We start from the raw sequence: 11,768 nt of genomic DNA, 5'->3' as shown, positions 1-11,768 counted from the left end.
TCAGGTGACGTGTGTGATCAGGTGACGTGTGTGATCAGGTAACGTGTGTGTGATCAGGTGATGTGTGTGATCAGGTAACGTGTGTGATCAGGTAACGTGTGTGATCAGGTGACGTGTGTGTGATGAGGTGACGTGTGTGATCAGGTGACGTGTGTGATCAGGTGACGTGTGTGTGATCAGGTGACGTGTGTGATCAGGTGACGTGTGTGATCAGGTAACGTGTGTGTGATCAGGTGATGTGTGTGATCAGGTGACGTGTGTGTGATGAGGTGACGTGTGTGATGAGGTGACGTGTGTGATGAGGTGACGTGTGTGATCAGGTGACGTGTGTGATCAGGTGACGTGTGTGTGATCAGGTGACGTGTGTGATCAGGTGATGTGTCCACCAGCTTCCTGTAGATCGATGCCATTGATCAGATATCAGTTATTGACACACGTCTTATTTTCAGTGCAGTAGTGACGACGATGTGTTAATTAATATTTTTGTTCGTTTCAGGTTCAATCAGACTCGTTTTAAATACGGTGTGACACGATCTCTCCTGTCATTCGTCACTCAGCTGTCTTTCCCTTCCTGTCTTGTCCCGCACATGTAAACAGACAGAAAACAGATCAGAAACTCAGAAAAAAACAACGTAAACACGACGGAGAAACCAGGTCCTCACAAGTACAGGAAGGCTAATGTGTTTGTGTGTGTGCACAGCGAGGACGCAGCCATCGATCATACGGGAGCGATTTACTGAAGCCCTGGAGAGGAGCTGCATAATTACACAACAATGCCTGTGTGTGTGTGTGTGTGTGTGTGTGTGTGCGCGCGCGCGTGCGTGCGTGCCTCTGTGTGTGTGTGTGTGTGTGTGTGTGTGTGCGCGTGCCTCTGTGTGTGTGTGTGTGTGTGCGTGTGTGTGTGCGCGTGCCTCTGTGTGTGTGTGTGTGTGTGTGTGTGTGTGTGTGTGTGTGTGTGTGTGTGTGCGTGTGTGTGTGTGTGTGCGTGTGTGTGTGTGTGTGTGTGTGCGTGTGTGTGTGTGTGTGCGTGCTCTCAGCAGGGCAGCGGCTCTGACTGAAGACATCATGCCATTTTAAACTAACAGCTGCTGGACTCTGTGACACAGATCATCCAACACGATGACAAACGGCTTCACGCTGACTGAACAAACACACGGAGAGGCCGAACGCTGCTCACTCAGTCTGTCTTTACTCACATGTCTCCCTTTTACTTCAGCTCTGACTTGATGTGCGTTTTTAATTTTGCATATAAAACACGAAGAATTTGAAACAAAGTCAAAAAAGTTTTTCTGCTCAGCTGAGATGGAAAAATGAAAAGTGGAGGCAGACTTAAAGGTCCAGTGAGGAGGATTTAGAGGATCTGCTGTCAGAAATGTAACATTCATACATATGTTGTCATTCGTGTAGAAACACTTGAAAATGTGATTTTATCTGTATTTCTAATGAGATTTCTGTGTTTTCGTTGTCTGGAATGATCTCTTTGTATCTGAGGAGGGAGCAGCTCCTCTTCACAGAGTTTCTACAGTAGCCCAGAAGGGACAAACCAAACACTGACTCCACGTGTGGAGAAGGACGGTGAGGCCAAAGGTTTCAGCTGCAGTTTGCAAACTCACCACTGGACGCCACTAAATGCGGGACAGTGGACCTTTAATGAATAAATATACACGTAGATGAAACGTGACGTAAGCGTCAGATGTGTGAGGAGCGATGAGGAGGCGATAACCTTCCTCACGTTAACACGCGAAACAGACAGTCTGATTTCTACAGAATCGTTTATCTTAGTGCTGAAACTCATTCGTATTTTCTTCAGGAATCAAACTCAGAACAGCCGATCTGAGAGGTGAGCATCGAGGATCAGATCAATAATCAGTCTGATCAGCTCGCTGTGACACTGAAGACGATCAATGAAGCACCTGAGACGCGACACGACGTCCTGACTTGAAGACTTGTTTGTCCTTTCCTGACCGAAGTGACATTTGTTCTCTTCTCCGCAGTGATTCTTCTACTGTAGAAACACCTCAGCAGCTAATCAGCTCCTCTAATTAATGACAATCTAATCAGTTAACAGGCAGTGGAAACTTTACGCCACCACAAACTGGAGGGACGATGTTTTCCTCACCACATCGATAAAGTGTGAAAAACACCCACACAGCTCTGTTTCCTTCACCTCAGACCGGAGCTCCGATTCCCCCCGAGTGTCTGTCTGTGAAGCTCAGAGTCAGAGTGAAGCTCAGAGAAGCAGACGCTGCTTTAAAAAGCTCCTCTTTAAAACATAAAAGGACGTCTGCAAGGAGAAAAGTGATTTAAATGCAGAACAGAGCGACCGGCGGCTCTCTGAGGGCTCCGGCCCGAGAGAGCGAGCTGTGGAGGATGAGGAGCAGAGCGAGGAATCAAACCACGAGGCCGCTTCATGCAGATATTTGCTCGCCGATTCTGCGGAGAATCATCTGCACTGCAAGACAATATCTGAGTGCTGGAGGAGCAAATCGATCAGATAGCCAGCTTATGGATTCAGTGATGAAGAGCTGAGTTTCACAGACTGATATTGAACCGTTTGAGCTGTTTTAAGACTCATTATCTGCCAGAAAGCAGTTCACACTGAAACGTCTGCAGGAAATGACTCGGAGGAATCAGGATCCAGCAGCAAAGAACACGAGTACTGAGTACGAGTACGAGTACGAGTACGAGTCCAGAGCAGCAGTGAAGTATCAGATACTTCACAGCCTTCAGCAGGAAGCCTCCCAGCTTTCACCTTGAGAACTGACTTGAAAATGTTTCTCACACACACACACACACACACACACACACACACACACACCTCCCAATCAGTGTGTGTGTGTGTGTGTGTGTGTGTGTGTGTGTGTGTGTGTGTGTGTGTGTGTGTGTGTGTTCTGCAGTCCTTCCCCATCTGAACGCCGCAGGTTGTGTTCCAGATGGGTTCGGCCTCCTTCTCTGTGTCCTAATCAAAACTAACGACCGAACCTGCTCTGTCCCGCAGAAAACTCGCCGGCAGCTCCGAGAGGCTCCGACATTAATCAACGACAGAAGTGTTCACGGGCTACACGGGAAAACGTGTCGCCGGCTTTCGTCGACGTCACGTCCTGCTGGCTTTTCAAAGCTCGCTTGAGGAGAAGGAGATCATCTGCTGGCCTGCAGACGTCTCCACCGAAGACCTGAGGAGAATCCCACAGACCCTTCAACACGTGGAAACGATGCAGCCTGACACCAACAACACAGTTAGAGTCAGAAACACCTTCAGCACTTCGAAGTGTCTCCGCTGGACTCAGTCTGACTTACATTCAGTGTAACTGAGCGGACGCCTGCAGCCCACAGGTAGCACGTTAGCACGTTAGCATCCCGAGAGGTTTGCATTGAGCCCGTCAGACGAGTTCGCTCATCATCCCTCTGATTTCACTGCTCTTCGTCTCTGAGTGAGTCTCTGCGTGATGAGTAGCTTGATGAACCTCCTGAGTTTGTGCCCAAAATGCTCTCAGTGTAAAAACTGCAGCCTGAATCCATTTACAGCACAGAAAACACGCATTTTAAAATGCCACTTAAACACTCAGTACACACATTACTGTGGTACTTGTACTTCGACTTCACTCCAGTTCACTGTCGTTTTTACTCCTCTACGTTTGTCTGATACCTTTAGTCACTTTCAGATTAATGAGACTACATATATTCAACTAATAAATTAGGATTTATTATTATGGATGAAACTTTATTGATCCCTTGGATAAAGTATTTACAATCAGCTCCTGCAGCATTAAAGTGATGAACACCTTAATGCATCAATAATGAGAGAATGAGTGTGATGACTCTATAACGCTCCATTCTGCATAATGAGTACTGTACTTCTGGTACTTTAAGACTACTTTTACACTGCAGTATTGCTACTCAAGTAAAAGATGAGTACTTATGGTGGATCAGTATTATCAGATAATTATTTTTTTTTTTGCTGTACTGATTCATTTGATCACCGTCTGTGACCTTTGACCTGGGCTTCTTCTTCAGGCCCGCTCTCTCACAGAGCTGCAGGGAGCCAAACATGAAAGCGTGAGCAGTGCTGGTCCACGCAGAGCCGACCGTTCCCTCCGGACCCCCCACAGATCCTCACAGTCTCTGCGGGCCGGCTGTGTGGCCGCCTGCCTGTAAATCCCAGCTCTGGCTGGCGTAGAGTCGTGTTCATCCCGGTTTTAATCCGTCCAGCGGCGGGCGGCGGTGGGATTTGGAGGACGGTTTGGCTTTAGTTTCCATGTAAACAGAGAATGAGGTTAAAGCCGGGGACAGCTGGACCGTCACTCACTGTCATCTTCACACAAACAGCAGAACCGCAGACAAACGAGCGGCGCTGAAAGCTGCTCACAGCGGCGCCAACGCTGCTGCTGCTGTTCAGGAGGGGAGTTTAAAACGCCCGCAGAGCTCGAAATGACGGCAAAATAACTCAACATTATTAGAAATAAAGCATCTTAAGACCTGCACAGGACCAGTGCTGCAAACCAGCATCTGCAAAGCTCAGTACTGGAACTGACCAGTTCATATAAGACCTGCAACCCAACCAGTGATTAAACACAAAGGCTACAGTCACCCACTGTGAAGAGCTTCACTTTCACTGGTGCAACTGGAAGATGGAGACACATGAATTCAAGTCATGATCAGCCATCAGCTGTTTGCAGAGTCACAACGATGCTGCTTCTCCCGTAAGTAGCAGCCTCGTTGCTTCCAGTCAGCTGCATCGTCAGCTCCAGAACGATGTTTGTCCAACATTCGCTGCATGTTTTCAGTCGGTGTGATACAGGTGGTGTTGGATCAGGCTGAAGCCCTGTGCCTGCTCAGCCCGGCCTCACACCAAAGCGTGGAACAGAACCACAGAACCACAGAACCACAGAACCACAGACGAAAACATGTCAGCGTGACACGTTTTTCTTCTTCAGAAGAGCAGAAGAAGAAAAGGGTGTGAAAAGATTAAAGTACCTCAAACTTGAACTTAAGTGCTTTGTTACGTTCCACCTCCAGTTTTTCTGCAGCCTTTCAGTGTATTAACATTTAGTCATTAAAGCAGCTTTAATTTGATTGGCTGGACAGTAAAGAGACACACCAGAACGCACAAAACAGACCATCAGTGAACGCACCATCCTCAGTCTGCTGATGTGTGTCTGGATGCATTTTCTTCAGTATCAACATCACCATCCCGCCTTCCTCCACCCGCTCCACCACCTGAGCTGCAGACGGGCGGCGTGCAGACTCACCTGTCGGGGGCGCTGCTTCCTCTCTTGGCTGCCGCGGTGCGACCGGCTCTCAGCTCGCCGTTCATCCCGGTGTCTGGAAAACAAAAACAAACCGTCAGATCAGGTTAGACGATGACTGACGGCCGTCTGACCACCTGAGCCGAGGGAGACAGCGATGAAGGTGGACAGGTGACACGGTGTCACTCTGCTGCACAGTAAACCACCAAACCCCAAACACCCCTGTGGTTTACACACACACACACACACACACACACCCTGCGGTCTCAGCCGGCCACCTTAACGAGTGGCCTGAGACTCTAATTGGCCTCCATCTGTCACAGCGGAGTTAATTTCCTCTCACATTCATGAAGCTTCGCCTCTTCCAACCACAAACATGTCGCTGTCAGCCTGAGAGACGCGCAGAAACTCTTCGCCTCTGAGGTTAATTTTAGCGCCGTGAAGTTTTACAACGCGGCTTGACTCACAGCCGACTTCATAAAATCCTGAGGTTTCAATTAAGGGACTTAACGAGACCTTCGCCCCAAGAAAAACAACAGCATCAGTTAGACTGCTGTTCATTTCCTGTCTCCTCCCGACAGCCAACAATGGCTACGATCGTTCCCTAACCTTAACCACGAGGTTATTATTGTAACCATGATGACCTCTAACCTTAACCAAGTTCTTCTTTTAACCCAGACCTCCATCTTTGCCTGATCCTGAACCTCACCAAGCCTTAACTGCAGCTGTGTGAGTAACAGTTTTACTTTGAAACAGAGATTTTGAAAGGAAATGATGTCATCTTGCTGAGATCAGAAAACTCTTCAATGTGTCAAGTTACAAACAACTTCACCATTTAATTTGGAGGACTTGCTGAAGCTCACACATAGGTTTAAGGTTTAAAGCAGCATTGATGGATGTTTTGACCACTGGGGGGCTCTATAACGGACACACAGCCCGGACATAGTTCTGCCTTTTTGGAGCTCATTTTGGCTCGTTAGCAGTTTCCTGTTTGCACGTCCAGAAGACACAAAATGATGATCCAGTTTGAGTCGTGTCTGTATCCATCTGATCAGTGCCAGTCCAGTATTCACTCCCTATCCAACCTTCAGCTGCTGAATGTTCACAACTGGTCTGGACTTGCTGCTGATTGGTGCAGGTCATGTGGAGGGAGGGGGTTCATCAGAGCAGAACAGCTGCGACTGAGAACACTGAGACTTTAACTGTGGTTTTATTTATGTGGAGAAAGGCTCAAGGCTGATGTTTCCACACAGACGGAGGAGTTGATTGATCAGCAGCAGAGGCAGTCTGTATTGATCGGGATGATGGTGGGAAACGCTCTCTGATTGATACGAGCTCGCCCTCAGTCAGATGAACGTCGCCTTTTTCTTACCGTTGGTTTGTTGTTACACGAGATCAGAAGCAGCTGACCTGCGACACACATTTACAGTCACATTCTTTAAATGCACCATCAGTTTACCTGCTGTGTTGTGTTGGTTTAGATTTCCTGTCGAATACTTTCCAATAAGTTTCATACAAAAACACATATGTTGTACCAAAACAATGCCCACTGTGAGGACCTGCTAGCTGGATGAGCTCTGCCAGTTAGCATCCATGGACGGAAACAGCTGTCTAAGTGAAACGTTGAGTTGAGATTTCTTTGTCACAAACAGGTGCACAGGTGTGTTGAATCACCTGAGCCCAGGACAGCCGTCTCAGTTGCACCCTGAATGTACTACATCCCCAAAAATGACAGAATAATTTTGTTCTTCTAGATATAAAACGAGACGAAGAGTCTTCAGCCATGCTAGCAGCTCTGTGAGGCTGCATTAAGACACAGTTCTGCTTTGAGCTAAATGCTAACGTCAGCATGCTAACATTCCCACAGGGACAATGCTAACGCGTTGATGTTCACCGTCTTAGTTTATTGTGTTGGCACGCTAACAGTTGCTCACTGACACTAAATACAAAGTAGAGGCTGGTGGGAGTGACATTAGGTTTCCAGGAAATAAACCAAAGGATTGATGTTTTGACCTCATGGTGGATGAAAAGTCAGAGGATCATCGAAGGTTTCACAGTTCATTCTGAAGGGAACGTGAGCTTCTCAACCACATTTCATGACAATTCAGCCAAGAAATTTCACTTAAAACCACAAATACTATTATTATCATGGTGGTTCTAGATGAAAAGTCGTAGCATCATTAGCATCTGTAGGATTCATCCTCTGGGGATCATGAATGTCTGTTCATGTCATCCCATCCAACAGTGACCAACCCGCCGACCAACACTTCCATTCTCACACTGATGAAAAATAATTGTGACGGCAGACTCGTCTTTGTTGAGATCAGAAAGAGAAGAAGAGAGAATCTTCTTCCAGAGTCGTCTCTGGCTCTCGGCCTCCCTCGTCTCTTCAGTCAGACTCCGGCGCTCAGTCACCATTTGGATTTTGTAATTGAAAGCTGAGCTCAGCCTGTCCCCCCTGTGACCTCCATCAGAGGCCGGCGCACCGCTTCGAGGACCCCCGCATGTCAAGCCGTGTTCGGGAAGGCAGCAGCTGGCCCTTCGCCTCCCATCATCCCTCTCTTCCCACCCGCGGCGCTGACAGTCGGCGGCAGGGTTGTTTACGGCTTCCACGCCGGCTGCGGCTTGTAGGACATTCGTCTTTTAGTGCGAGGTTTATGAGCACCGTCACTCTCCATCTGTTAACTGCCGGGGTGCCTTTAATTGTCCCCCGTCCCCCCAGAGATCGATAAGGCTGCCAGGGCGCCACGACTCCCGCCGAGCGCCGAGCGGGTGATTGTGCATCATCATCTGAGTGATTACAGCTATTTGCTTGCTTATTGCTTCACATTGTTTGGACGACACATCAGCTTTAGAGAGCGGTGGAGAAAGATGGAGGGGGTCGGAGGAGAAAGAGAGGGGGGAAATGAGAGAGGAGGGAAGGAAGAAAGAGTGATGACAGGACAATTTCACACCCTCATGGTTATTGGTTTTCAGGGACAGGCTATTCAACGTTTGGCAGGAAATCCAGCGCGGAGCAGAGGCGCCTGGATGAGGCCGCGACGGCGCCTCCGTCCGTCCACCTCGGTTTGTTTGTCGCTGTTTGTCAGGTGATATCTGCTCAGGTGAGCAGGGACGATGGCGCGGTGTCCGCCTACGACAGATTTATGTCACGTCTGACGTGCAGAAGAGTTTCACCATCACAGTGTTATTACCAGCGCCGGGACTTTGAGCGTCATGTTGTCTCAGTTTGGTCTGGACCTCTGAATATGTCAAAGTTTTTAGAGTATTTGAGGCTGCACACCTCAGTACGGGACACCCTAACGTCCCAAATTACGCAGCTTCACGCCACATGAAGCTGTTAGCATGAACTCAAGAAACATTTGACTTTGCTTCCTACATTGAGATATTTGTATGTTTTACACTTGAAATGACTTGTGGATGATTTCAAGCAATGTACAAAACAATTCTTAATAATAAAAAGCTGTAAAATTAGTCAGTCAGCCAGTCTCGTGCAGACAGTCAGGAAGAATATCCACAGGCTAGCAAGCTAACAGGCTAACGAGAAGCCTACTGGCTGACTCATCGCATTGCTCGACCGTGCGAGAGCTCGTATCTGCACAAACTCAAGCCTCAGTCATGACAGCCGTCGACTTTCCTCATGTTTCTCTGCACAGAATCTGAAGTTTCTCACGTTCTCTGTCAAACAGCATCAATTCAACTCTGCAACCTGATCCGGCATCAGTGCCAGACAGACCCAGGAGGGCTTCCTGTATGAAACTCATGGCTCCACCCTTCAGTCCGATGTGCAGCCAATCAGCACTCTGCACCTGGTTTATCACATAGAATTAAGATTTGGGGATTAAAGCCGTTCATACGGCACATTCGCGTCCCACAGCTCATTTCAGACGTGATCTCTGCTTCCTGTGTCGCCGTCGCTGATGCAAAGCGCTTGCTGCTGTGACTTCTGTTGCATTCTGGGATTGATTGAGCTTGTCCGTAAGCGAGCGACCACCCGCGCACCAACCAGGGTTCAGCCAGCGGAGCCGTTTTTCTCAGAGCTTCAGGGTCATTTCTTCACACCCTGACGATCACAGCCGCCGCCGAAATGTTAGAAGCCACATTCACACCAGTCTTACAAAGTGTAACACTGACGCTTCTGCTCATCCGTGACCGAGGACGTGAGCGCTGACATTTCCATGATTTTATGGATGAATACGCAAAACCTTGAACTTCACGAGTAATGAGTGTGAGGCTGAAGTGGAGTCTGGTCTTTTTCAGGTTTAGCACTGTTTCCATTAAAAAAAGACATCTGAGATAAATTCCTTCAAAAAGACTGAAGAAGCCCAAAAACAATGCATGCTGGGAAAAACACTAATAATGTGATTTTGCTGAGAAATTTTAAGTTGACTCTAATTAGATGATACAAGAACAATGTTTCCAGCTCCAACATCCAAAACCACAACAAAGCCAAGCAGCAGCTGGTTTCTATCAGCTGAGTCAGACATGAAAGTCTCCCTGACAGAAAACCTGTAAAACCTTCATGAAGCACTTTTACCCACAGTGCTCTACAAAGCACACACACTCTCACACACCAATGGCAGCGAGGTACCATCACGGAGAGAAACTGGGCTTCAACATGTGGACAGGAGCAGATCACCGACCCCGTGATTGGTGGAAGATCACTTCCAGCCATCCAGGTGTACAACTCAAAACTGAAGAACACCTGCACACATCTGGCTGAGCAGGTAACAGTGCAGCAGAGAACATCCTCCTCATCCTCAGCTGATCCTCCTGCACAGTCACATCTCAGCTGCCGGTCATCACCGCGGTGAGCTGTTCTCACACCATCACAGGAAATGTACGACGGAGCCGAAGTGGCTTTGGTGAACTCAGAGCATCTTGAATCTCATGCATGCACGCACACACACACACACACACACACACACACACACACACACACACACACACACACACACACACACAGAAAAACTCCAAACCACATGTACATGCAGCGCACACACACACCTGCACTTCACAGTGTAACATCACCACATCTTCTCAAATGCACCGATCTTACTCTGTGTGTGTGTGTGTGTGTGTGTGTGTGTGTGTGTGTGTGTGTGTGTGTGTGTGTGTGTGGTACTCACGTCTGTCTCGGTGGCAGTCGCTCCTGAAATGGGTCATAACAAGAGAAGAAGAAGAGGAGGAGGAGGAGGAGGAGGAGGAGGAGGAGAGAGATAAAACCTGACGACTCAGAGTGTGGATGTCTGACTGATGCTTCCCTCACAGAGAGAGGTGACTGCTGAGCATGGCAGTGGGTCGTACCATCTCACGCTCCACTGAGGGGGGTGGAGGAGAGATGACCGGCTCATTTATCTGGTGAGCAGGGGGGAGGAGGGGGGAGTGTGCACATGAGTGAGCACGAGGGAGAGAGGTGAGGGGTGACGGGTAGAGCTCGAGTAAAGCAGGTGAAATGAGAAAGTAGAAAAGGTAACTGTGAGCCTTTGTTGTGAAGTTTCTGATGTTTCTGCGTTTATCTTCTACAGTCAGGCAAATATAATGTTAATAACAGTGAGATAACCCCCAGGATTTGTCCTGTGGAGGTGCTGCGCCCTCTACTGGATGAAAACATGGCTGTTAATGTGTAAGTATTCCTATAATTCTCCTCCTGTACTTCCCTTCTATGATTATGGGTTAAGGTGTGTGTGTGTGTGGGGGGGGGGGGGGGGTGCTCCCACTGGGCCATCAGCTGTTAAAAACTGACAAATCACAGACTGTCTACATAGATGGAGAACTTGTTTCCAAACAGCCAATCAAATCTTTGCATAGATCAGTAACATCACCGTTACGCTGACTCGCAGCCAAGCAGCAACTTCCAGAGCTGGAAAATGAAGCCAGCGCAGACGTGCCCAGACTGCAGTTCCTCGAATGGCCACTCGAGGCTTCAAAAACGAGTCAATTCCCATAGAGCCCCACAACAAAAAGCTCAACTTTACAGCAGAATAAACATGTTTCCAGGCTGTTTTGGTCTCTGTTGTGATGTGAATTTTTGTAAAACTCACTCCTTTAAATTATATTAAGGTTTAAAGTTCTGCATAATTATGGGCGGGGCCACTTTGAATTATGCAGTTTAAGCTTACAGTCAGACAGCGGCCTGCTACACAACACCAGAGCCACAGACTCCTTCTGCTTCAGTCTCCTTCGTATCTAACGAGTCTTATCCTGCACCTTAGCTTGTTGAATGAGCGACCAAACAAACACTCACTGGGGAAAAGTGCACTGCTAATGTCAGTTTGCTGGCTAGGTAGCTCGTTAAGCTAGCTGCTCAGGTGTAGCACATTAAACAGCATGTAAACATATCAGCAAATATCCCTTTGGTCTGCTTAACAACACACCGTCACTGCTCATGGCTACAGGCTTTGTCTCTTACTCCCCTGCTGGAGCTCAGCCTGCCAGCTGCTGTCAATCAAACTGACAGAGGACCTCTGAAATTTCTCCAAACACTTTTTTTCTCTCTTTTAATAATAAAAAAACTATTGA

The 11,768-nt window shown here is 48.0% G+C and overlaps 1 protein-coding gene across 4 annotated transcripts in view; it reads right to left on the bottom strand.

The window, feature by feature from the left end:
- LOC143322542 (5-hydroxyisourate hydrolase-like) overlaps positions 1 to 10,504 on the bottom strand; it is a 42,149-nt gene extending 31,645 nt beyond the window's left edge. For 3 of the 4 annotated variants that reach the window (XM_076733794.1, XM_076733793.1, XM_076733795.1), the window contains exons 1-2: positions 10,376 to 10,504; positions 5,250 to 5,322 (exon numbers count right to left, since the gene is read on the bottom strand). In XM_076733794.1, the coding sequence (XP_076589909.1) occupies positions 5,250 to 5,322; positions 10,376 to 10,412 (110 nt within the window). In that variant the 5' untranslated portion in view covers positions 10,413 to 10,504. The remainder of the gene's footprint in view (positions 1 to 5,249; positions 5,323 to 10,375) is intronic. The other variant, XM_076733799.1, reaches the window with a different exon arrangement.
- Between the last annotated feature and the right edge of the window lie 1,264 nt (positions 10,505 to 11,768).

The sequence above is a fragment of the Chaetodon auriga genome, chromosome 6 (genome assembly GCF_051107435.1).
Source record: "Chaetodon auriga isolate fChaAug3 chromosome 6, fChaAug3.hap1, whole genome shotgun sequence".
In the NCBI taxonomy this organism is placed as follows: domain Eukaryota; kingdom Metazoa; phylum Chordata; class Actinopteri; order Chaetodontiformes; family Chaetodontidae; genus Chaetodon; species Chaetodon auriga.
This window is presented reverse-complemented; position numbering and strand designations above follow the sequence as displayed.